General features: G+C 49.5%; 3 protein-coding genes across 9 annotated transcripts in view; 1 reads left to right on the top strand and 2 right to left on the bottom strand.

Moving 5' to 3' along the window:
- The window catches only part of ARID1A (AT-rich interaction domain 1A), a 60,193-nt gene extending 51,317 nt beyond the window's left edge, over nt 1-8,876 (bottom strand). For 2 of the 7 annotated variants that reach the window (XM_061360710.1, XM_061360709.1), the window contains exon 1: nt 5,729-7,405. In XM_061360710.1, the coding sequence (XP_061216694.1) occupies nt 5,729-6,880 (1,152 nt within the window). In that variant the 5' untranslated portion in view covers nt 6,881-7,405. Of the gene's footprint in view, nt 1-5,045; nt 5,197-5,728; nt 7,409-7,679; nt 7,820-8,224 lie in introns of those variants that run through there. The other 5 variants (XM_061360711.1, XM_061360712.1, XM_061360708.1 and 2 more) reach the window with 5 other exon arrangements.
- Nucleotides 1-26,391, bottom strand: part of STX12 (syntaxin 12) — a 350,272-nt gene that overhangs the window by 252,883 nt on the left and 70,998 nt on the right. The window lies entirely within an intron of this gene.
- The window catches only part of NR0B2 (nuclear receptor subfamily 0 group B member 2), a 167,118-nt gene that overhangs the window by 97,435 nt on the left and 43,292 nt on the right, over nt 1-26,391 (top strand). The window lies entirely within an intron of this gene.

Here is a 26,391-nt window from a genome sequence, read left to right on the forward strand (position 1 = left end):
ATTTATGATTGGAATTTTACTGGGATCACTTGATAAACACAGCGCGGCCTTCCCCGAGCCCACAGAAAGCACACACGCTCTCTCCTCAGGTGGCCAACTTCCCTGCTTTTCCAGCCACTAAACTGAGGAACAGAAAGGCATCAACTCCTCTCATGGCATCCATGAGGAGCAGGCAGGGACCCACACACAGCACAGGTCTGGAGTGCCAAAAACTGCTTTTTTTCCTCCAATCCCACCTGTCAGTCACTTCTAGCAGCAGATGGATGGCACTGGCAAAGACATCCAGGATAGTTTTACCACTGCACATGCATAACCTCTGGAGAGTTTAAAGCTTGGACTTCTTGAGCTCAGCACAGGACAGAAAAGCTTTTGCAGGACTTCTCCTCAAAACCACTTTTCCTCCCCCAGAAAAACCACATTTCCTTTCTTTTCCCCCACCAGAACAAAAGGGGACAGATTATTCTGCATCTTGCTGATGGCTTAAGGACCCTTCCAGAAGAAAAAGCAATGCTAACTACTGACAAGCTTACCATAACCCCCCCCTCCTTTCCAATTACACTTCCCTGCCTTTGGTATCCGCTTTGCTACTGCTGCTGCTTGAGAGTTTCCAACATTCTTGGCAGGAATTGGGCAATGGCATGCTGATGAGCTTCTCCCCAGAGCAATCCATCACACAGGAGTTGCAATTCAAAAAAGAAGAAATCAAACTGACTAGACAAAGAATTTCAAATACACGGAGTGAAAACTGCAAAGGGCATCCTTCTCCTCTCATATTTTCATTACCGAGATCACACAATTCGCATTCAGAGGGTAAAAACTGCATTTCCGAGTTGGCAGTGTGCCTTTGAAAAGGGAAGGAAGAAAAACGGAGGAAAAGTCACATTTGAGGTAACAGATAAAATGAAGGGCTGCACTATTTAGCTTCATTTTAGCCATTAGTTTCTCTCTGAAGGAAAGCTGCTGGGCTTTTTAATGTGATTGTCATGGAAGACTCTTAAAAGGGTCTCATGTAGTACTTGTGACACAGTATTCATTGACCAGGCCTCTCAAATAAAACTAGAGGAAAAACCCCAAACTACGACGAACATACCAAGCTTATGAGAACAGGAAAATCCAGCCAGAGCAGAACACTGGATTCTCATGCTTCCCCCAACCCTGGTTTCCAGTGTTATTTAGGAACAGGGAAGAGGTTCTGCCTCTTGAGCAGTCACTTCAGGACGCATTTGCTGTAGCACATAAAAGGGATTAAACTGGGCAGTTTAAGAAACCACTAAGCATTCTAGACCAAAAACCCAGGCCCAAAATGAAACATAAAAAACCTTCCAGAAATCACATCTGTGCCCTGCAACCTACAACATGATTACAAGATATACCACAGGTAGAACCCCTCTCCCTCCAAGCCCAGACAATAAGTATTGATGGAGCATTCCATACTGTCCTGTATCCTACACATATCCTGCCTGGAAACACTGGTCACCTCAGACTGAGTACCAAGGAGATGGTATGCCAGAAGACAAGGGATGTGAAGAGAATCAGACAACCCCTCACTGACTTCAGACTGGCACAGACTATTCAAACAGGTATGCAAAACCTCCAGTGTCCCCATCAGAATTAACTACATCTTCACAACAAAATTAACCCAGCGCCACCTTCCTACAAACCAGACAAGACCTAAATTCACTCAATTCAGACCCAAACCCTACACCTGAAAAAGGTGATGCCCTCTTTGTTGGAAAGACCTAGTGCATACTACACCTCGCGCGCAATTCCAGTGCTCCTAACATTACAATGCTAAGCAAGGAAAAACCCTGCGACACAAGCCAAGAGGAGCCAGGTCTCACTTTCCGCTTCCAAGCTATCGCAGCTCATTGGCAGCACAGAGCCATTTGGTGCCAATTTAGTTTCAAAAACATATTTGCAACAACATTTTTCATGCCTCACTTGCTGCTAAAGTTGAGCTCGAAGTCAACAAAAAATAGCTATTACATGGCAACAGGCCCAAAAGCAGTTTGTCTTTATTAACATATGATTTTTAAACTGCCTTCACTGAACTTTATAATAGAGACCTAGAGACATCAGTGCACCTCTGGGGATGTTATCCAGGATGTCAATGATTCATGTGATCCAAAGACAAGCTCCCGTTACAGGAGACGCTGTTTGCCACCAGGAGAAATGCCCAGCTAGTAAAGGGAGGGAAGTCCTTCCTCTCCAATGGTTTCCTTTAAGTCCCAAGACCCTGGGAAAGCCAGTTGTATTATTAACAGCTAATAGGCTAAGGGAAAGGGGGGTGGAAACAAATGCATGGTAGAGCTGGAAAAACTGAAAACTAAGATCCCTGGCCTGGTTTCTTCCAAGTCATTCCCACAGAAAACCACAGATTCCTCCTCATCCCACACGCTGTAAAAGAGCCATTCTGATCTCTTGATCCTGCTCCACATTTCCCAGCTATGAAGGTCATCAGAAACAATGCCAAGCCCTCTGCTGCAGCCCCTTCCAACGTGGAGCACATCTGCCTTCACCAGGGCTCAGCACCAGCTTCCTGGACCCTGCTGGTGAGCAGAGAGGTCCATGAGGGTTACAAACTGCTCTCCTTTTATTACAGGAAACATTCCACCCAAACAACTTTCACGCCAGGAATTACTTGGCCTTTCTTGATGAGCAACACGGTAAAACCCTCCTTGTGGCACCATTCATAAATCCTAAAAAGAATCAAGAGTTAGAAGCACTTCCCTTTTCCACATCATCCTGCTTCCCATCCCCAACCCCGCAGGCTTACTATCCCAAGGATTCCCGAGCAGAGGAACCCCACGCTCTTCCCACATCATCTTCCCAAGCCTGCACCAAGGAATGCTCCTCTTCTTAGTGCTTGCTCAGATGAATTACATTCTCCTCTCATCCTCCCAGAGTTTCCCAGAACTTAGGTGGCAAGTACCCACTCTGCTTATCGCTGCCCAAGACAAAGAGGAAGACGAAAAGCTTTATTTAATCCCGCTGCAGGGAATTTCACAGAGCACACAGCAAAGAAAAGGGGCTGTAATTTAGGACTGGAGTATTTATTAATCAACCATTCCTTGTGGGCAGCACCGATGACATGCGGAAGCTTTTTTTATCGCGCTAGATAAGTCTGCTCTTTTTCCAGCAGGAAAATAAAGGTAATTGTCAGTTTGAGTCCAATAATCCTTGGCACAAAGTGGATTTGGGAGGGCGGTTTGGTTTTCAGGATGGGGGAGTTGCTGGTTTGCTTTTTATATACACTATTTATACTATCTGAAGTTCAACTCATCCTGAGAACAACTCTCCATTGATAACCCCAGTTTACAGGATGGGTTACTCCGAGCTTACTGACAGGCCATGCCTCAGCTGCTCGTGGCACCACGTTCGATTCATGTGCCGAGACAAAATAAGCTCCTCTCAGAAGTACACATCAGAATACTGACACAAGTCGACTTCTGTCCGATACAGGCTGAAGTACCTGCCTGGGAAGCTCAAGCTGACACCACAGTTGATCTAAACGTGCATTTTTCAGGGTAGAGGAAGTGCCTTCAAGTGAAACTACCGGTGACAGTTGTCCACGTGGATCACAAGTCTGCACAGAGTCCTGAGGAGCTGAAACCTTCACTGAGGATAACCGAACACTAACTCACTCCCCGTTAACACTGGACACTTCGATGACCAGGGCAGAGGTAAGATCCTCTCTAAGCACTATTTCAATCTGACAGAAGAGACAAGTAAGTAATTCAGGACACTGAAGGGGACATTGCCTTTGGTAACCAAGGAACAAAACCAAAGCAGTTTTGAGATCAACACAAGAGAAGCACTGAGCAAGAAGGGAAACTCTGGAAGCTCCCTGTCAGCTTACATGGTCTCAGATGTCTCCAACCCAGGGCCTGAAGTTAGAGCAAAGTACACAGACTGAAAAGGGAAGTCTCAGTTCTGCACGAGGCCACGACAGGCCTCGAAGATGCACATGTGAGCACAGAGAGTAACCCGGTTTAAACCAAGGTTTCCAGCTATCAGATACCAGCAGCTCTTTTCCCTGTATCTAAAATGTCTGATGCACACAGTGCACTGCTTCCTCCTCTGAACGTTTTCTGGCCAATCTACGTTTCCAGCAAAGAGGTAAATTTACACATACAAGGATAAGGGTAATTCTGAGGCTCAGTCTGCCTCCTCCTCCAAAGAGCAAAGAGTTGTGACCCTGTTGAGCCTGACCACAATGAGCACCTCCAAGTCTCTAACAAGTTCCTTTAATTCTGGGGGAAAAGAGACCCAGCAGCACTTACTCAAAGCAAGTCAAAATGTGCCCAGAGACACGCAGGTAGAGGCTTAGGCCTGTCCTCTATTAAAGCTCTATTGAATGTGAAATTGATAATTCACCTTTTTCGATGCTGCAGCCACAAGTTTAGTTCTGAGTGCTCGGTTGTTTCAGGTCTTTTTTCCTTCTTAAGGCTGTAACACACCCAAGAACCCCCCATTCTCCCATCTAATAAAGAATCCAAACAGCCCCACTTTTGAAATTAGCCAGAAACAAACGCACCCTCAGATCCATCAAAGAAATCATTTATACCAAAGGGAAAGTCACATAAACCAAAATAAACAGCCAGCCCATTGTGCAGAGCAGCCCTACCACCGTTCCAACAACACAGACTCTATTCCAGACCGCATTAAAACATCGCAAGCAAAATAAACCCAAGGTACAAACAAAATGCCATCGCCTCCTCTTTTGTTCCCAGGCACAATGCAGCAGGGGCAGGCGGGCCGGGGCTCCGCTCCCCGGTGCGGGGCTGCACCCAACCGCCTCAAGGTCACGGCCGGTTCCGGTGAGGGGGCCGCGGGAGGCGGCGAGCGGAGCTGCGGGGCTGCCGTGGGTCCGGGGCTGGCGGAAAAGCCGAGTGTAAAAGTTTATGAGCTCATCAGGATGGTTGTACCATTACATCAGAGGCAATTATAAATGGCCAAGAGCAGGAGATGGGGAGCCAATCAGATCACAGATAGGATGTCAACCTAAGACCAACTGTCTCCTGGCTTTGACAGAAGGATTTTACCTCCATAATTCAAATCCCAAACCAAACCGATCTGCACTCGCTGCTCCCATCGCCCAGCTCTCTACCGGCGCTCCCAGCCGCAGGCCCCGGCCAACGGCCCGCCGGGGAGCGTGGCCCCGCACAGCCGGGCCGAACCGCGGCCACCCCAATGGACCCCGCCGGGCCCCGCCGAAGGGTGCGAGCCCCCCGGGGCCGGGGGGGGCTCCGAGGGGAACGCGGCGGCGGGGCCGGGGGCGATGGGGCGGATGGCGGCGGCGCTGCCGGGGCCACGCGATGGCCCGGCCGGGCCCGCCCGCACCCCCGGCCCCCGCGCCCGGCCCCGCCGGCCCCTCACCGCCCTCCGCCGGGGGCGGCCGGTCCCGCTCGCCCGCCGGAGCCCCCCGGAGCGGGCCGGGGCGGCGGGGAGGACGGCGGCCGCTCGCCGGGAGCCTCGCACAAAGACTGGGGAGGGAGGAAGGGAAGGCGGCGAGGCAGCCATTTTAGAGCGAGCGAGCAAGCACAGACAATGGCAGCTCCCCGAGAGCGCCGGCCCGGCGGGGGGAACCCGCGGGAGAGGCACCGCCACCCCCCCAGCTCCCGGACCCCTCGTCCCCCGCCACCCCCGGTCCCTCCCGGCCCCGGCCCGGCCCAGTTCCCGGTGTGTCCCCCCCCTCCCCGCCCGCCCCACGCGGCCCCGCCGTTACCTGCTGGCTCCTGCCGAGGGTCTGTCCACCGCCGGCTCCGCCGCTGCTCCCGGGGCTCATGGGCGCGTGGTGGCTCCTCGGCGGGGCCCCGCCGGCCGCTGCGGCCCAGCCCTGGCTGCTGCCCGCGCCGTACTGCGAGACCATCTCGGCGGCGGCCGGGCCCTTGGCGGCGGCTCCCCCGTCCTGCGGCCCGCCGCTATAGTCGCCCCCGGGGTACCCCTGGTAGCCGCGGGCGGAGCTGGGGGAGGTGAGGAGCTGGTTGAGGGTGGGGGTGGCCGTGGGCTGCGGGGTGGCTCCCCCTCCTCCTCCTGCACCGCCGGCGGCCGAGGGCCCCATGACCCCGAAGCGCTGCTGCTGGAAGGCGGCGGCCGCGGGGGACTTGGCGCCGGCGGCCGCCGGAGCGGAGCTCTGCGCGCTGCCCCGGGGGGAGCTCAGGGCGTAGGCCTGGGGGGGAGGCGGGTAGGAACCGGCGCTGCGCCCGGCCCCGGCCGCATAGTAGGAGTTGTACTGGTGGTTGGGGAAGCCGTGCTCGGCGCCGCCGTGCGAGTTCTGGGGAGGGGGCGGCCCCGCGGGGGCTCCCGCCGGCCCCGGGTAGGACTGCTCCAGGCCCCCGCTCTGCAGCGCTGCCATGCCAGGGCTTTGTTGTCCGCCATGTTGGTGGAAGGCAGCGGCGGCGGCCGCAGCGGCGGCGGCAGCAGCCTGGGCACCGCGGCCGTAGGGCTGCCCGAAGCCGTAGGCTGGCGGGGGCAAGGCGGCCGGGTGGGAAGGGGGAGGCTGCTGCGGCGGCGGCTGCTGCTGCGGCGCCCCCACCCCGTCGCTGCTGCCGCCGCCACCGGGCGGCTCCGGGAGGTTATTGTTCAGGGTGGCGGCGGCAGCGGCGGGCCTGGGGCCCGGGTTCCCGTTCGAGCTCTTCAGGTCGGACTCGGCCCCTGCGCCCCCTCCGTTGCTCTCGGCCCCGTCCTGCAGCTCCTTCCCCGTGGGGCCCTCGCTCTCCGCCTGCTTCTCGCCGCCGCCGCCGCCGCGCTCTGCCGCCGCCTCACCCCCCGCCTCCTCCGGGGGACAATCCCGCTGCTGCGCCTCCGCTTTCTTCAGCTCGGATGGAGCCGGGGCGCCCAGGCTGCTGGCGGCGGCGGGGGCGACCTGAGCAGCCATGATCCCCCCCCTCCCCACCCAGCCACCCCCCCCCGGACCGGTCCCCCCCGAGCTGCTCCCTGCCTGGCCGGCCGGCGTGAGGCCTCGCTGCTCTGCTGCTCCCCGCTCAGGCGGCGGCGGGCTCTTCAGGGCAGCGGGGGCTCATTCCCCCCCGGCCTGGTTGGCGAGGCGGGGAGGGCTCCGCTGGGCTGGGCTTCCCGGGGCCTGGCCCCGCTGTACCTCCTCGGTTGCAGCCGGCGGAGAAAGGGGAGGAGGAGGGAGTGGGGGGGAAGGAGGAGGAGGTATGGGGGGGGTGGGGGGGACCCGGGACGGGGCTCCCGGTGCGGGAGAGGCGGGAGGGAGGGAGGGGGGACACGGCGGGCGGGCGGGCGCCGTCCCCGGAGCCGGGCCGGGCGGCGGCGGGGCCGGGCTGGGCGAGCCGCGCGGCAGCTCCCGACTCTGGTCCGCCGAGCGGGGCTCACTCCGACACGAGGCTCAGCACTGCCATTTTACCCAGCGCCGCGGCCGCCTGCCAAACCCGGAGCGGAGCGCGGCGCGGCCCGGACGGGAGCCTCCCCCCCGTCACAAAGGAGGAGCGGGCCGGCCCCGGCCGCTGGCGGCTCGGCGCGGCGGAGGCTGCCGCACGCAAAACCCGCAGCGGATCCGCGGAGCCGAGCGCGGCCGCGGGGCCGGGCCGAGCCGAGCCGAGCCGGGCCAAGCGCGGTGGGGGGGGCAAAGCAGAGCTGGCGGCGCGGGGGCCCTTCCCTTCCTTTCCCTTCCCTTCCGTTCCTTTCCCTCCCCTCGGGGGGGCCGCCCGTACCTGTCCGGGGCACTCTCCGGGGCAGCGAGGCGATGTCCTCCAGCGGGGATCCTCCAGGAGAGCGGCGGGGCCGCGCCGCCGGCTCGCGGGTACGGGCAGGGAGATGGCCCGTGGGTTAACGAAGCGCCTCGTCTTTGTCCCTAGAAATTCCATTTAGAATTAGCCTTTGCAAACTGTTAGCGGTTGTCATTTCCTCTCCTCGCCAGCTGTGTCCCTCTGGATGCGGCCTTGGAAGCGCTCCAGAACTGTAACTGCACGCAGGGACAGCCAAGAAAGTCCGGTCCCACTCCTGCCAAGGCGAGGGCAGTGGGCACGGAACCAGGGACTCCCTCAGGGCGGCTGCATGGGGAGAACCAAAACCACCTGGACGTGTCTAGACACAACAGGTTGAGCAATGGGACAGGATGCGCTGGCAATCGCAAAGGGCAATGTCAAGAGGTGAACCAAAAATTAGGCCATGCTCTGCTGCAACCGTTTCAGACCCCAATTCCCACCTCCTCCATCCCCACAGCCTTTCCCAAAGTGGGAAGAGGGAAGAAACGTACCTGGATTGCTGCCCCAAACATGGCCTGTCCTGTGCCAGGAGTTTCTGTTGTGGCGTATTCTACTTCAAATGGCGTGGGTCTGGCGCAGAGCATGGAAGATACAGAAAGATGAGTTAGTTGGGTTATAACAACCAAGCTTGCAGAAATGGGGACACAGTGGCCTGGTCAAAATGGTGGGGCCCATGAACTGGGCAGGTGTCTCCTCTGGAATGTGGAAAAGTGACCTTTAAGGAGAGAGAAAACAATAGGTCAAAAGATGCTTCCGAGGCCTAAGACTGCCATTTTAGAACATCACCCCAAAACAAAACACAGGGTAGAAGTTACCCCCATTACCAGCTCTGTGGTGAGGGAAGCAAAGAGTTTGGCCCAAGCCTAACAATGGGACACAGCCGGAGAAATCCCAGTCCCACAGTCCAGGTCACAGCGCAGAAACATGAGTCCAGCACAAGAGGCGATGCCCAGGGCTGGATGCCTGTGAGGGACTGAAGATGTAGGTGTCTGCTGCTGTCTGAACCCTCACAGACATCCCAAAACTTACAATATAAAATATTTATCACCTAGGATGCAGGTGTGGAACAAAGGGGGTTATTCCAAAGCTGGGAAGTAGGAGGGCAATAAACAGCCACATTTTAAATGTATTTGAGAGCAGTAAACTGCCCTTGCAGCTCCTGTTTTGTTCCAATGGACTATGCAATGTGGAGCAGGTTCCATCCCACCAAACAGGCCAGTCTTTCCCAACTACAGAAAGAAAAGGGTAAGGAATGGTGACACCGGTATTGTGATCACACTCAACCACAGCCTCTGTGAAGGCTGGAGCTCTGGTATGGTGCTGGGATCTCACACGGGTGGCTCTGTGTGAGGACCACAGGACAGCGAACCCACCAAGATACTCCAGAAGAGTATGGAACATGCTAGAACAGAAAGTCGATCTGCACGCTGTGTTCAGAGAGCTTCTGTTACTTGAGCTAAGCCCAGGTTCTAGAAAGACAAAAAAGCAGAGGGCAAAACTCCTTCCCCATGCCAGGCTGGACCCCCACGAGTGAGGCCCAAAGGCTTTCCTTATATTGCTTTATGCTCTGGTGGCAACAGTGAGAGACCAAAAGACTCGTTTTCAGATGCTGCATTTATGCTAAACTTGAGGGACACAAAGATCAAACTGGAGAGATCTCTGCCCTTTAATCCCAGAAGCATCTCCCCGACTCCAAAACTGGAGTCTACTTCAGGAAGCAAAGCCCCAGTGTCTAACGAAGCCCTGCCAAAAGTTTAACAACCACAGGTTGCGGCTTGGGTGCATCCCGATGAAGACCTTGCTCCCCACCTCTCTATGTGTGCCAGCCCTCTGGAATCTTGCTCTAAGAGCACGATGGCAGGCTCGGAAACCTGGTGCTGCTTGTGCTGTGAAGAGCAGCCCGGATTCCCCAGCCTCCCACACAATGAGAAGACACTCACTTTACCAAATGTTTGTGAAAGCTGCAGCGAATTTTGGAACCTGCCTCATCAATGAGGGCCTGGCACTTTACTGAGGCACCCGGTGAGTTCCCAACTGCAAGGTTTGGGAAGCAGATGACACCTGAGAGCTGGAAATCCTCCCGCCATCCCGTGCTGCAACCACCGCCTTGCCTTCCCATCGCCGCAACTTTCCATCGCGAGGCTCTTTCTGCCTGCCTGCCTGAGCGCTCCCTCTGCTCCCCACCTCCCCGAGTGCTGAGCACGCTTTCCTCCACAACAGGCTCAGCCCCTGGCTCGCAGATAGGCTGGGGACCAGCCCGGCGCTCTCACATGGCACCGCAGCCACCACCACTAGGCTGGCTCCTCCTGAGTGGAAGTCTCCTTCATGAAGGTGGCCGTGCCATTTAACCCAGCGCTGAGGCGCTTTCGGAAACCTGGTCTAGATTAGAGTACTCGAAACAGGAGCAGTGTCTTTCCCCCCTCCTCAAAAAAAATAAAAGCAGGCTCTGCCAACTAACTGTGTGATGGCAAATATGGACTGAATCGTTGACATGGAAACCGGACTGAAGTCAGGCGCGCTCCCTCCCGCTCACACACACACAAGTTATCATTATCCCCGGCCTTCCCACTTGCTATAAACACGGACTGGATTAGCACAGCAGGAATTGGGCAGAGTTTCTAGGATAAAGTATTAACTAGCGCAACGGAGCTAGAGTGAAAGGAGCTGGGATGGAATGAACACAGTTGGGTGAAGAAGGATGCTCTTCCATTTTAGTGAAAGGCACGGGGCTGCTGAGATATGCCGACTGGACCCAAGAACAAGAGACCCGTCTATTATAATTCATGGAGCACGCTGCAAAATATGGAATGGAGTAAGGAAAAGCTTGGCTCCTGTCCCTCAGCTCCTGCCAGAGTAGGTTGGCTAAAGAAAATTCAGTTTTCTCTAAATACATGTGCCCAGCTCGCTCCTTCCAGGATTTTAGCCGCTGTCACATCCATGTTAAGCGCTCCCATTGCAGCTGAAGGAGTGCTGAGATTAATATTCCTGGAACTATTTGTTGGCTGGGAGCAGCTGATGTGCTGGGCTTTGTGTTAGACAATGCTTATTTACCCTCTTTTTAAAAGGAAAAGCTTGGATATTGGATAACCTCCTCTCTGGCATGGCCACAATGGCAGAGGGGCAGGGGGGGAGCATAACTCTTGGGGTTCAAAGGCAAGGAGTGGGTTTTACACGGGGTTTTAGTGCTTCCCACCCAGTGAGCCCCGCAGGTTACGAGGGGAAGGAAGTCCTGCTCCAGGCTGCTGTTAGCGTTTGACAGGGAGCCGCGAAACTTTGGATGTGTGTGGAAGGGAAAGAGGACTCGGCCCGACACGAGGAAATAAATGGATTATTTTAGCAGCCCTCGCTAGGAGGAGTAAAAGGCGAAGCGGAGTTTGCACAGAGGAAGGGACAACCCGGGGCTGGTGCCACGCGGGTTCGCTGCCCCATTCCCAGCTGCCCCCCGAGCCACTCCTGGCTGGTGGAAGGGGACAGGAGGAAGTTTTGGGGCACATGTGTGCGGATTCGGGGCTAAGCACGCGAGCAGCGCTCACCCCAGCAATGAGAACAAGGCTGGAGCTGGGATTTCCTCCTTCCCGAGAGGAGTGACAGATGATGGGAACGGGGACAGCAAAACACCGGAGAGCAGGGGAGAGCGAACCGCGCTGCTGTGACACGGGTGTTGCACTGCCGTTACACTGCCGTTACACACCACCAGCCCTCTGGTGCTGCACGCTCGGGGAAGGGAGGGTAAATCTACTCGGGGAAAGAAAAACAAGGGTTAAAAAAGGCAACAAAACGCGGCGCGGAGCTCCTAAACCAACCCTGCACTGGATCAGGAGCCAACCGTCGAATTTCCCACCGAATCCCACCGGATTTGGGACCTGTCGGGTGGGCTCGAAGAGCAACCGCCTCCCTCTGCAACCCCCGCTCGCAAGAGTTAAAAACACACAGAAAAGGCTTTTAAAGCTGCAGAAAGAACTCAACTCCAGGCCTGGCTTTTCCCACTGGTCGCAACTCAGTTTGGAGAGCAGGACTGGAAGCAAGACCGGGCAGGAGAGCCCAGCCCCCCCCCCCCCTTCACTGCTCCCTGCAGTGCAGGGTCCCCAAAATCCCCCTTTCCCGTGAAATCCTGCCCTGCTCAAGTGTATTTTAAGGGATGTTGCAGTTCGGGCCTCATGGCTGCGGTGGGGAAGGTGCTGCGGGAGAGGCGGGCGCCCCAAGGACGGGGTTTGCCCCCTTTTTCCCCCGCTCTCGCACTGCCATTTTCCCGAGGCGGGGAGGGAGCGAATGGCAGCGCCTGCGAGGAAGTTTCTCACGGCAACTGCGGGCTGGATCGGGAACGGAGCCTTTTGTTCCCGGCAAGTTGAGCAGGAACGAGAGTTGGAGCCTGCTGGGGAGAAAAACCAGGGGAGAAATAAAATGGAGGGAAGGAGGAAGAGGGGAGGGAGAGATGGTGCCGAGCTGAGAGCCGCAGCAGCGCCGGGCTGCTCTCTGCAGCGCGGCGTGATTGAGAAAGTTGCTGTGGTTGCCCGAGGCAGAAATCCCTCGTTCGGTGCATGGGAATGAGGGAGAGACCCAAGGACAAGCAGGGCTGTGCAGGAAGTGGAATTTTCCGAGGGGGTTCACATCCTTCGGAGCTCTTTTTGCCAAGATTGGATCTCCTGGCTCGATGAAGGCTGCCTCCTAGAGACATCAGCAATAAGGCCTCAAAGATGAGGCGTGCACTAGGCCTGATTCAACTCAATAATGAAGGATAGGGGGCACCTTCCCTTATAATTAGAGCAAGGTCTGAACATGAGGCGTGACTTTGGGTCCTCCCTTCTGTTTCCCTTTCTCCCCAGTGAGTGTCGAAACACCACCATGATGTCTGAATGGGGTGAAAAGCCAACTTAAAACCAGCCCCCCTTCAGATGTAATGCTTGAATACGCACCCAACATATCCATAGCCACAAAAACAACTGGGTTTGTCTCTTGCTACACACTAATTCTGCACTCCAAACCCACACATGCAGACCCAGAATGCCAAACACTATAAACTTGTCAGAATAAACCCTCAACTCGCTGACAAACACCCATCACTTAAAGTCACCCACGGAAAGGTGGAGCAGAACTTTAGCCCCTCGTTATTTGTACACTTGGTGGTGGGTTCAAAAAGCCAGAGCCTGCTGCTGCCAAGAGTGAGCTTTTCACACAAGTTTGGGCTTTAGTGGCCTGTCCTGGAAATAGCACTTGATTAAAAATGTTAATCACCTTCTGGTCGGCATGGCCCTGACAGCAGCTCCAGCGAGGTGCCACGTGGGAAAGCAGTTTGGGATTTAAACGTGCTTTTTCCACTCCATCCTGAGGGACTGAGAGCGCCTTAATGGGGGACAGGAAGAAATAAATACATTAAAATTAATAGATTAACAAAAAAAAAGCCCTTTTCGTGGTGCTCAGAAGCGACCTCTGTGGCTGCTCGGGGAGTAAAGTTCAGCAGCGCGGAGCGGGGCGCAGGGCAGATGCAGCCCGGTCCCGCCGGCTTGAGGGGGGGGAATTAAACAGGAAAAGAAAGAAAGAAATGGGAACGGGGGGACGGCACGGGACGAGGACACCCCCGCTTGCGAAGCGCAGTGGGCCGCAAAGCATTGTTTGGAGGAGGAGCGACGCCGCGGTGATGGGCTCAGCAGCCGCTCCTGGAACGCGTGGCTACGGACAATGCAGCCCCGCAGCCATCGAGCGCCACGGCCCCGCAGCTCCCCAGTGCCCCCCAAAACCCCAGGGCAGGGCTGGAGGAGCTCCCCCGGCGCTGTGGCACCGGGATCCGGCCACCCACTCACGGGCTGCCCTGGGGTGATGGAGGGGGGCTGCACTCCCGGCCGGGGCACCAGGGCTGCATCCTCCCACCGGTCTGGAGCAGGGTTTGACACAGCGGCCAGGGCTGTGGAAGTTCAACAGGGAGACGGCAGAAGGCGTCACACGGGGCTTTCAGTTCCTCACACGCTTATGGTGGCTTTTAAGTTTTGCATCTCTGCGAGCAATTAACAGCGTGGCTGTTAAAAGAGGACTTAAAGACACACAGCAGAGGTGAGGGAACAGCAAACACCCCACCTCGTCCATGGAGGCAAGAAAACACATTAAAACATCCCCATTAATGAAGAGGTCCATTAAAATAAAGCTTATTTTTGCTATGGTTATTTTTGGTTGTTCTCCCTCCTCCCCCCCCCAACTTTGTTTTACTAAAGCAGGGAAACATATACAGAAACCTTGCCTGCAGTAAATGCTGCTTTTTTTTTAAACGGAGCCCAGATGCTGGTCAGGATTAAGGTTACACCAAACACATTCTACATTGCCATTTTCCAAACAGAATGAAGCAGATGGAAAAGATGGAAGAGGATACAGGAGGAACGGAGCACCACTGAAAACGGCAAGCCCTGCACTGAGAGCTGGAGAGGAGTGAAGCCGGCCGTGTGGAGTGTGCCTATTGCATTCCTCACAGCTAAAATAAGTAGTTTTAATTAAACAGCTGTTGGAATTTGGGCTTTAAACCTTCTGTTTAAAATGGGAAAGGGAAGTTCAGCTGCAGCCGCTCACTGGAGTCTCCTCAGGGCTCAGTCCTGGGAGATGCAAAAGCTACTGGCCTCAGGCCACCGGAGTACTTAAGTCTATGGGTAATTTTAAACATCAGCAGTACCGGTGATTCTAAGCATATACTCCCTTAAACTTAATCGTGTGCTCAGCACTTTGCAGGATCCACCCAGGATACTCATCCCAGCTCCTAGCTCAAGAAAAGGAGGATGTGCACATTGGAGAAAACAACGGGGGAAAAAATCTGCTGCTGAAACGGGATAAAGAGGTTTTGGTTTGTGAAAGATGCCTGTTCATCAGTACGGGGAGCTCAGCTCAAACCAGGATCAGTCTCTAGGAAAGTCAGCTGAATCCATGCTTCTATGTAAAATACCCCCATTTGGCAAATTCATTCTAGTATTGAAGGTGAAATTCTGCAATAGCTGAAGTGTCCTGGGACTCAGATCTGATGGGCTTTGAAAATCCCTCAAAAAACTGGATCTTCAGAGGTTTTGTTTGATGCTATGTAGGCACATGCACAATACAGAGAAAGAGCATACAAACGACGAGCTATTCATGCTATGGGGGGAACACTTAGTAATATCCCTTCATTTCAGATGTACAAAGGTAGGCACTAAGAACTGGTCACATATCTAATACAATAATCGCAACAGTCAAACCTATGCAATATTCCTTCTTTATAAAGGCTGATAGTATCGTGTGCTTTCAGCAAAACAAAGGCATTGGTCAGAATTGTTTACTTTCTCTTCAAACCAGAATCCTGAGGTCCAGAGGAATCATAAAACAGAGATAGTTTTCAGATATTTATAAAAATATTGATTATATCTGGCAAAATAAACCAAACCCACCCAAAACAACAAAATCCCACCAAAACTGAGGTGCTCACATTCGTGTGTTCATAATAGGTATCTGAGCCCAACATGCTCAGAAAGATTCACAGAATCATAGTTAGTGTTGGAAGGGACCTTAAAGCCCATCCAGCTCCAACCCCTGCCACGGGCAGGGACCCCTTCCACTGGAGCAGCTTGCTCCAAGCCCCTGTGTCCAACCTGGCCTTGAACACTGACAGGGATGGGGCAGCCACAGCTTCTCTGGGCACCTGTGCCAGCGCCTCAGCACCCTCACAGGGAAGAGCTTCTGCCTTGTATCTAACCTGAACTTCCCCTGGTTTAGTTTAAACCATCACCCCTTGTCCTGTCATTGCTTAAGAAGCTTTTCATTACTAATGTTTTTGGAAAGGACTTTGTAATACTTGAAAATTCATTACTTTTTCCTGTATCTATAAATATGATATAGCATCTCTTTAAAAACACAAAATCCCCACCAACAAACAAAAGCCAAACCAAACAGCACTGAAGTTGTGATACAAATGAGTGATTTTTTTTCTCCTACTACCTCCAGGGATACAAAATAATCTAAAATTGACATCCTGTCATGGGGAGAAAGAAAAAAAACCTCCAAAAGCAAGCCAGAGATTTGGAAAGTGATGTCCAGACAACCAGAGACTAACAAGCCTGACCTCAGTGAGATGTAAAACTGGAGTTATTTTTTCCCTGGAAGGGGAAAAGATGTGGAGAAAAATAAAGAGATAAAATTCAACATAGGTTTAACAAAATCAATCATGCCAGACAAATCTGATGTCTTGCTTTGATAAGGAAGGCGAGTTTTCTTGGTCAAGGAAAACACAGTTGATCTCACCCATGTAAAATTCAGCAAAGCATCTGATCTGGTGCCACATGGGAAAATAAAAGTTAAACTGGAAAATATGAAGACTAGCACAAGAAAAGTTTTGTGGGTAGAAGAACGGCTGAACCCCCCCCATGCTGAGCTGGGCTGGAATGGGTACTTTGGGCTGGAAAGTGAGAGCTTTCAAGCTCCTCCAGCATCAGTCTCAGAACTGATGCTGTTTATTGCTTTTAAGTGACATAAGCAGGAGGAATTGAAAGAAGAGTTCATATAGCTCATAACTGACAACATCAGAAAGCATCAGTACAAAAACTGGAATATCCTAAATGAAGAATTGGATGAGGTTCTGGAACAGCACAGGAATCCTGAGGAATGCAGTAATAAGATTAATGCAAATCACAAGGCTGTTCACACAGGGACTAACAGCCAAAATTCTTGTAAACTGGGAACTCATCAGAGTTAACAGAGAAGGATGAGACTCAGAAGCATGATTTAGTCATGGAAATGACTAAACATGGCAAAAATGAAGATGACAAATGTGATCTAAAGACCAGGTGAGGCACATCCAGATGTTCTGGCAGCAGCTCTCCTGCAGAATCTTGGGTACAGTTTATATTCAAGAATGAAAACTAGAATAGGTATAGAAGAGGCTTCCTGAAATGGTTTTAAGAGCAAAGAATCTATCATGAGGAAGGACTAAAGTTTTATTTCAGCTAACTGCATGCTTAAACCATACCGCTCCAACAAAAGGCAGGCTGAGATAGGACAGGGTTAGTTTGTACACACAGATTATGGCTTGAACACAGGTATTTAAACTAAAGGGTTACGTTAGCACCAAAGAAAGTCCTGAGGACATTGAAGATGATAGAACAGAATGTCTTATTATCAGAAAAATTAGATTTTAAAAGATCCTTCTGGTGGGGCTACCAGGCTGAAAGGGGCTGGTTTTATGCTTCAGCCTCATGTCCTTGTGGCCAAAAAGAGGTATGATTGAAAGTCGGATGTGAGGCAGACAGTGGAGGCTCCTCAAGCCCAATGTTAGGGGGATAACCAGCACCAGCAGTTGCCTCCAAAATCTCACCTGTAACCTCATGCATGATGAATGAAGTTTACTGGGGCAAGTTGGGAATCTGTTTATTGTCACTGTGGAACAGACAGATACAGTGGAGAACTGTGACAGCTTTGCATCAGTGAAACGAGAGGAAAATCTCTTTGCAATGTTGTGAAGATACATTTATGGTGGTTAAAAAGTATTCAAATGCTATAATGAAAAGCATAATGAAAATCTATTACCATTAGTAATTCTGTATTTACTGCAGCACTTGAATTATATGCAATAAAATATGTAAGCAAACATCAAATAACAAAGATAAAAGAAGAATCTGAAAACAAACCATTCATGGAATGAGACAAGAGTTTGAGGAGGCAGTTTGTATGGTTTCAATTCCAATTAGAGACTGCATCATGGTGCAAAGAACTGGATTCAGATAGGCAAAAGTATGAGAAACAAACACAAGAAAACTGAACACACTGCTCAGATCCCTCTTAAATTCATCTGGGTCACAACAACATAAAGAGAATGAAATAATGCGAGTGAATAACACACAGCCTGACCTGGCCCTGGAGTACACACAAGCTTAGCAAATCCTCCCATCACAGAATGCTTGGAGGGAGAACTAAACAGCGATCCTTGTAGTCAACCTCAGCAGTGAGATGCTCCTCTGGTTCTGCAGGGAACTGATGAAAGAACAAGCTTCTCTAAGGGTAAAGCTTTCCAAAAAGCCAAAGTATTGTGCTACCCCAGGAGGCATTTCTAGTTTTCACTAAGGGCTTTTTGTTTCCATCATAAATAACATCAGTAGGAATATGTATCACCTATCTTTTTCCATCTTCAGTCTCTTAATTTCTCCAGACAACACATACCTGCTCCACCAATACTCTTTAGCAAACCACTCATGGCTGCCCTTCTTGGGATCTCCTAGTCTTAACTGTATGACCACTGGAGATGTTTTTTTGGTGATTTCAAACACACAGCGTTCCATGCTGTCAAACACTCCTGCCTTGTATCTGCTACCTCCTCATGTTTCTATAAGCAACAACAGGCAGGGGCATGGTGCTGAAAATTCAGCATCTTCCATTTGGGGATTTTTCCTTCCTTTTCTTTCTTTTTCCTTCCCCTTTCTTTTCTCTCTCGTCAGTGCTCTGATAACTGCATGAAAGACCAAGAGGACACCTCGCATCCATAAATAGTATTTTCACATCATCAATGTTTTGTCCAAAACCAGAATCCTGTAACTTTTCTGTTGCTGTTTTCTTCTTTCTTCAAATGCTTTTCAGCTTCAACTTTGGTTCAGTTCACCTCTAGCAACTGTGCCTATTACACAGACATATTTACTAAGGCTACTTTACATACACCCATGCCAATTATCTTGCTCAGCTCAGTGTGGGTGAAGCCTCAGCTGGAATACTGTATCCATTTTCAGGTGCCACATAAGAAAATAAAACTCGATCCAAACCAACTGCAAAGAGCACCAAAAGAGCAACAAAGATGCTGGGAGGAAACTGACCCCCAAGAACAAAGTGAAATACTGGATTTGCTTCGTGCAAAGAAGAAAAAGGAGAGTGCTCATGCGATAGCTGAGAAGGGCCAAATACCAATAGTCCATTTTGTTACAGTAAAGGTCAGCAATCAAATGTTCATGCCCACTGAAAGTAGAGGAGGAATAGACTTGATTCAAGATTTGGTAAAGTAACAAAAGTGATGTTTAAACAATTAAAACACCAGTGTGGGAAGTTGTGGAACGCCCCGCACTTCAGATGTTGTTAAGGAGAGGATACACAAATATCCCTATGGGATACAGAGAAGCATCTGCCTCCTGTCTTACAGTCAGCATGGGATCTACAGATTGGGATCTACAGGTCTCCTAATGTCTGACAGCTACATTGTTACTATAGCAAATACAGGAAGAATAATAGTGGTGAGAAGGGAGCATTTCAATTACAAAAGTGGACTTTTAAATGAAGACAATGCCACCCAGGGCCACTGTCCATTCAGGCCACCCTTTCAGTAGGTGACTTCAGGACTTCCCTGCAACTGCCAGCTCCAGAGGAGATGAGGGGCTGCATTAGGTGCATCATGTATGCAAACAATCCCTATGCACTCTGAGTTTAAAGTTTACAAGGCATTTCAGATTCAATGTTTCTTGGTTTATTAATTTTATCTGGCTAACTGAAAATTTTTAGATACACTTTGGTTGAAAAGCTTCACCTCAGCCCACAGCAGCACGACATCACCTGCGGGAATTGTTAATACAGACCCTGTTCCTTTGATTAATTCGTTCCATTACCTCTTGTTCATCAAACTGCATTTTCCTTATAAAATGGCTATTTTTACACTGGACATCCATAACACTGAAAGTGTGTCTCCACTCCTTGCTCCCAGCCACCTTTCAGTGTCTTTCCCTGCCTCTTACAAATGTTGTACAAATCAGGGCAAGCTCAGGTTTGTAATGAGTTTGTTCTGAAGAAGTTTTGCAATACTGTTCTACACCCATGCAATGGTAAATCACCTTCTCTGATGAGCAAGGCCGTGTACAACCATTAAGAAGTTGTTCTCTGTGTTCACAAACTCTTTCTTGGGGCTCAACAGACCATATTTAGTCCTCAACCCCCCCCAACCCTTATTTGATCATAGACAGTGCCTGGGAAAAACTCTAGGTAATTTCTTATGCATTGCCAAGCTTTACGACACAGAAGATCAGCACCTTCTCCAGATACATACGTAAAAAAATAACATGAAATCCCATGACAACATGCCTGACATAAAACTGTCTCGTTTTCAGAAATGCTGATCCCCCCCCAGAGGGCAATGGGCTCCTGCCTGTTAAGAAGAGACTTTGTCTCGTATTCTGCCTCCGCACAGGTTTCTAGGAACATGATGTTGTCCCCCCAGTGTTTGGCTGCCACTTGCTGCCATCCCAGTACTGCACCAGTACCCGGTGCTATCAGTCCCTGCTAGCTGGCTACACCCAGAAACAGTACACCAGTTAGTAAACCGCTCAGAGAAATCCTGTACAGAGGTAGCAGGTTGATTACATCTTCCTGTTTCTCTTTATGTGTTTCTTCTGCTATCAAAGCAGCAAAAGCCCTACAAGGCACACAGCTAAACCTTTCCACCTGTGCAGCCTCACAGGAATGTGCACTGTAATGGATTTACCAGTTTCTTCTTCATGCAACCTTGCTGCATTTTGAAAAAGAAGTCGCATAAGCAAAAAAATCCATGGATGCCAGGAGAAAAGGAACAGTCATTTGTCAGGGCAACATACAGAATCCCCCAATTCCTGAGAATTCCCTGTCAACACGCTGTGAAACCCCCCCATACAGCTGAGTAGCAGAACAGCACTCCATGGGATAACTGCCCAGAATATGGTGAGAGGTAAATTGATACAAGAAAGCACCGTGCACCCGATTAACATTGAAAATACCTTAAATCAGCATAACAAAGTGGGGTTAGCTGCTTGTGCTCAATATAGTTAAAGAGCTGTAATTAGATCAAACAAACCAGATTGATGTATCTTCTCTTTGTAGACATGGCCTCAGAAGGTAGGTCAGGAGCTAAGTTCAGCGAAACAGTGTTAGTGCTGCAGCTTTTATCTAACAAGACACAGCCACACACTCACTCAGAAGTAAATACTACTGAATGGAACTGCTGAATTCCAAAGAAGAGGAGTTTCTAGAAAAGACAGCATTCTTTAATAATAACCTTAGCTTTGTCAGTAATAAAACTCTCCTCACTGATTTGATAAGATGCCTTTTGGATAAACAACATACAAAACGTTGGTTACAACTTCATTTGTGTCAAGGCATTTCAAGGTCCTTATTCACCTTAACAATCAGTGGAAGTGTCTACACAGGGTGAACTCTAATTTGTTTTGTTCTTGCAGAAGCTTTTAATTAAATATTAAGAAAATAATGCAGAACAGCATCGCATGAAATATGGTCACTCAATTTCAGAGATGAGCAAGACATAAGGTAGCAGATGGTATGAGGAGGATATAAGTGAGGAAATGTAAATAGTAGGGAACCTCACAAAATCAAAACCTAAGGCAGAACTGAAAGCGTGTGCAAGACCCCTGGGAGAGCTGAGGAGACAAAGCAACACCTGAGCTGCAAGATACCAGATCTTCCTTACTCAGAAATGACAAAACAGCAACAGGAAGCTCTCATGTAGTTGAAGGGAAGACCCCTCCTAATGAGGGGAGATGAGATTGTTGTGAAGGGTCCTTAAAGTAAAGATGAAAAGAGTGGAGGAAACAAGGCCAGGGTTTGCAGGTGCCAACAAATGTATTCGTCAAAACACTTTTTGAATCAAAAAAGAGCCCCCTGAGCCCCCACCTATTTCAGTATTGTAATCAGTAAGTAATGAAGACATTATAAAAGAGCTAAAAGTAGAAAATAACCTTGTATTGAATAAAGACAAGATGAATTGTTTAAATTAGGCAGAAGACCAAACAAAGCTTAGAAGAGTTCCCACCATTAGGAACAGACACAATGTTGTGATGGGATCAGGAAGAGATGAAGCCTGTACATGAGCACCATTTGGTCCAGGACCTGCTCTCCAAAGCCACACGAGCTGTTGTGGTTGCACAGACAATGCAGCTCAGTTGAATGTGTGGAAACCAGTGACTATTCTGAACATTTATGTTTCAAATACTTGTTAGAAATTAGGAAAAAAAAGCAGTTGCTTCCTTTTCTCCTGCAAGATTTGTTCCAGCCAGTGACAGACCCTTAGTGAAGTCCATCATTAGTTTATGAAGTCATTAGAGTGAATACCAATGAACATTCCACCAAATATGGGAAGCGGGGGAAGGAGAAACTAGCAACCTGTGTGAAGTCCACATTCAGAAGCTGAAGAGCATGCTCTTTCTTTGCACCAAAAATATCACCATCTTACAGATGTCTTTACATGTCTCCATCTCCAACAGAACCACCAGAGAAGATGAACAGGACACTTGACATGGGGATGGCAAGGGGGCAGTTTGGTTGACAAGTCTTAGGAATTGCTAAGAACAATGGCTGGGCAACAGATTTTAACTGTTTACTAATCACTAAAGGTTAAACTTGGGTTAATAAAACCTGGGAAGAGCTGATGATTTGTGAAGTGGCCCTTCCATGCAGCTGCAAGGACCAGCGCATCAGTGCCAGGAAGTAACAAACCTTGCTCTGTGAACCGAGAGAGTGCCGAGCAGACACCAAAGTGCCCAAGAACCTGTCATTGCATTCTGAGCATCAGAGGAAGCATAACAGTGAGAAGATGGCAGCACTGTTTGCAAAAGACACTTTTAAAGGAATATGGAGCAGCTATTAAATAACACCACTGGATTGCTGAGCCCATGGAAGTCCCTCCGTCATGAAGGTGCATTTGGTGCCTCCTCTTGCCTCATGCCAAGCACATTTCCACAGCAGAACACCACGAAGCTCATTGAGTCTAAATCACAATGAGTCTCATTTTGTATCTTCTGCCACGAGTTCCATTTGTCTGGGTGATTTATGAGGTGAACTCCAGCTATGCAAGGCTTCTCTCCTCCTGAATGGAGGAACAATTCAGATAAGAAAGAAATCTCTTCTGAGTTAATAGAGGAAACTGGACTTAACTGCATTTACTAAGGTATTTATTATACATCTAGGCCAGATGAAGCTTAGCACATTTAATATATCTAAAACTACAGATCACTGGCTACGAACAGCAAAAACAAAAAAAAACAGGCTCACAGGTTTCTTAGTAATTTAAGCCACTAAAGTACCAGAAAAGCCAGAGTTGCTGGCAATAGCAACACATATCTATCAATTCCAGCTTCCTGCTTCTGGCAACACACAGGAATTGAGAAGCAGTTGGCTCTACGTGCCCTGAGATACCCTCAGGCTGAGGGGCTGCTAAGTCAGAATCAATGTGACTGCATAACCCCCAACAGGCACTGCTTTTGTGGCTGTGGAGTTCAGAAATTGTCTCAAGGTTCTCTGTCATGAAAGACGTCGTATGCAATTACAGAAGAAAAGACAAGTGCAACTTACAGGCCTGCTCCTGTGGAAGACGCGCAATCTTTGATGACTCAGCAGTTCTTGAGGGGCTCATGAGCTCTTCGCAGATGGGAGCCCAGAGCTAGGAGATAATTTGCAAGAAATAAATCTCTGCGTTGTAACTTATCACTTCAGGAAAGACCATGTGCAGAAGTCTTAAAACTCAATGAAATCACAGAATTAAGAATTTCAAGCGTAAAACCCATTACCAAGTCATCCAAGTCCATTTACAATTATTGATGGTAAATCCATCTACTCCAGATGGGAAGAGGTCACTCTCGTCTTTTTCCAGGGCAAGTCTATGAATAATTTGAGTGATTAAAGCTCAAAGCAGGTGTGAAAATGAAAAGGACCAGGGAAGCACATAGGAAAGAAACTACATTCACATGAAGATACTTGGCTTTCATTTTCAACCACAAAAGGTACCTTCCATCCCCCCCCAGTCCATCAGCCACAAGATACAGTGAGTTTGTACCTTTCTTTTACAAAAGAGTTGTCACTTTTAAAGGCACATTGAAATCTTATTTTTACTTTTTAGGTCTTCCTTTTTCCACCGGAGATGACCTAAATTTGGAGCTGAAGCATTCACAAAGATCCTTGCTTGGAATATAAAACAACAGCAAAAGCATCAGCCAGCAAAAAAAAGGGGGAAAAAAATAGGAAGGAAAATTACAGTGAAGAGCTCCCCAAATAACAGGAGGTCACAAACACTGCAGAAAGAGATGCTGAAGTAGTACTATTCAGAGAGAGTGGCCACAAAGTGATTGCATTTACAGAAACCCAGCAGAGGACAGGTGGGCAGGATATGAATCTAAGCAAATGGCCCCAGTTCTGGGAATACCCAACAGTTCTCAAGATTTCCCCTCAAATACATCGTATTCTTTGTGCAGAAATGGTCAGAGACACCAAAATCCAAGAGTCTCCTGTTAGGAAAAAAACAAAACTTGAAAGCTTGCTAAGGAAGTATTCCAAAGGAACAAAAGAGCTCCAGAAAGGAGTAGAGGCTGTATTTTGTATGGCAAACACATGTACAACCAGGTAATCAGTAGTGTAGAGCACTGAACATTCATGCAGCTCATTATTTCGAAACCAAACCAAAACACCCCAAGTATACTTGCGCATCCATTTCTTTTGTTTTATCATCCTTAACAGTCAACAGAAACTAAGATTATAATCTGTGCCTTTTTAAAATTCCATTCAACAGATGTTCAGAACCAGACTGGAGCCAAATTTCAGTTCCCCAAAAGGATATTCAGGCAGAGAACTTGCACAAATGGATGCTAAAGTCCCGCTTTCCCCCTTGTAATGATTGCTTTTCTGAGACATCAAATCCTCTTTTAGCCTCATTTCAGGTTCCCACCAGCAGAAAATGTATTTTTCATTTCCATTTCCTATAGTATTGTTTTCCAAAAACGGCACTGATGTTCCCAGCACAAGACAACTCTCCTTCACTCCTTTTTTATGTCATCTCCTTAATGTGAAGTGATTGTCTCAGTGACAAAGCTCTCTTCTTTGAAAAAGATGAAAACAAAACCCCAACTGGTACTAATAAATATTAACTTAATGTAAGGAAAAAAGGAATTCAACAATTAAATATGAAAAATACAAGGAAAAAAATAGGTGTTTGGAAAGGCAAGGCTGTGAGCAGCACAGTCCTTTGACAAGACCGACTGCTCAATAGCTCCTTTTGGGATGCTGTGGGGTGACTTCTTTAAAAGTATGGTCTAGAAATACCCCCAAATCACAGAAATTATACGTCACTTGAGGGTTTCAGATGCAATACAAAATGAAGAAATACCAGGACACATCATGAAAATGGTGGCATGAAAACAGCGTTGCACTTACTTGCCTGTGCTAACGTGGGATGGGGGGGCTGAAGGGAAAGGTTTTATTTTTACTTAATTACTCTCAGCGTTCACTGGGGACTCCTTCCAAAGTGTGTTTTATATTTGGACCTAAATGCAAGCAGGATTCAGCCTTGATCTTATTCCTTACGACAATATGCTTCTTAAATTAGAAGTCCCACAACTAGAATGTTGTCACCACTGTGACCGTTCCTCCAGTACCTGAGAGTCTCTTATGTGTTACCAGTCTATTAACCCAGGAAGCAGCTGGCACTGGGGAGGGGAGCAAGAGACTGTTTATAATTAAATTAAAAAAGCACCCAGAAAAGAACGCTTTTTAGGCTTGCAGCATCTTTCATCCAAGGATTTCAACCTACTTTGAAGTATAAAGCCTTCAAACACCTAAAAACCCACCCCCAAGCCCACCCAACTTTAAGGTATTTTGGAAATGATAATACACTGAGCAAGCATCCACCTGTGATGCAACGACAAGAGTCTCCTACTGCAGCGTTTCACACATATTCAATCCACCTTCTGGTTACAGCTCACAAGTTTGTGGTATGTAGAAGGAACAGCAGAGCTGGTTAAAGATTTTCTCTTGCTTCACATACTCTGCAAGCTTCTCATTAACTCATACATGACTTTCATCAGTGCTGAAGCACACGCTTCTTTTAGCATGCATCACAGCTGGTCTGGAAAAACCCCTCTAAATATTATTGTAACCATTAATCAGTAAAGAAAAAGGCAACCTTTTCCTAAAGTGACCGCCGATTTCTCTATGTAAAGGGTTAAAACGACCTTCACTGATCCAGTAAAAGCTAATAAAATACAACTTTAAGGGCAAAAAATGGAGCACTTCAAGAACATCATTATGAAGAGCTACATTCAAGACGACACAAGACAAAACCTTAAAGCACAGATGCTTCTAAAACAAGAGCTCACACGTTTTAAAAAGCACACTACCAACCGCTTGTGATGAATAAGCAAAACGAGAGGGGGTTTCTTTCCCCCTTGCAGGGCTGTGGAGCTGCGGGTAAAGGGGGCATTCAGGCGCTGCGCTAGCAGAGCCAGCTGCATGCCTTGCACTTATGCAGGGCTGTGGAGCTGGTATTGGTTGGTAGCGGGGAGGGAGAACAGAGTAAGCCTGAGAAAAACCCATCAGAGCTCCTGTCCTCCCCTTTCAGCGTTAATGGGAGGGATGGAAGTCTATGGGAGCTGCAGTGGGGGATGGGGCTGGCAAGAGGGGGTGGGGAGAAGCAGAGCTCAGGCCTTACAATCAGCAGCAGCTCTTGTTCTCCTCTCCTTTTCAGCGTTAACAGGAGGATGCGAAGCTCATGTAGCTGGGAACGGGATGGGGGGAAGCGGAGCAGGATCATAGTTTAGCTTTTGTCCTCTCTCCACAGGGTTAATAGGAGGACACGAAGCCTGTGTAACTGGGATAGGGGGAGGGGATCAGGCCTTAGATCACAGCCCCCTTGCCCCGCTCTCCCCGCAGGGTTAACGGC

The sequence above is a fragment of the Neopsephotus bourkii genome, unplaced genomic scaffold, assembly GCF_033783945.1.
Source record: "Neopsephotus bourkii isolate Nb327-2 ecotype Australia unplaced genomic scaffold, CSIRO-AGI_Nbou_v1 NB_1036, whole genome shotgun sequence".
NCBI lineage: Eukaryota > Metazoa > Chordata > Aves > Psittaciformes > Psittacidae > Neopsephotus > Neopsephotus bourkii.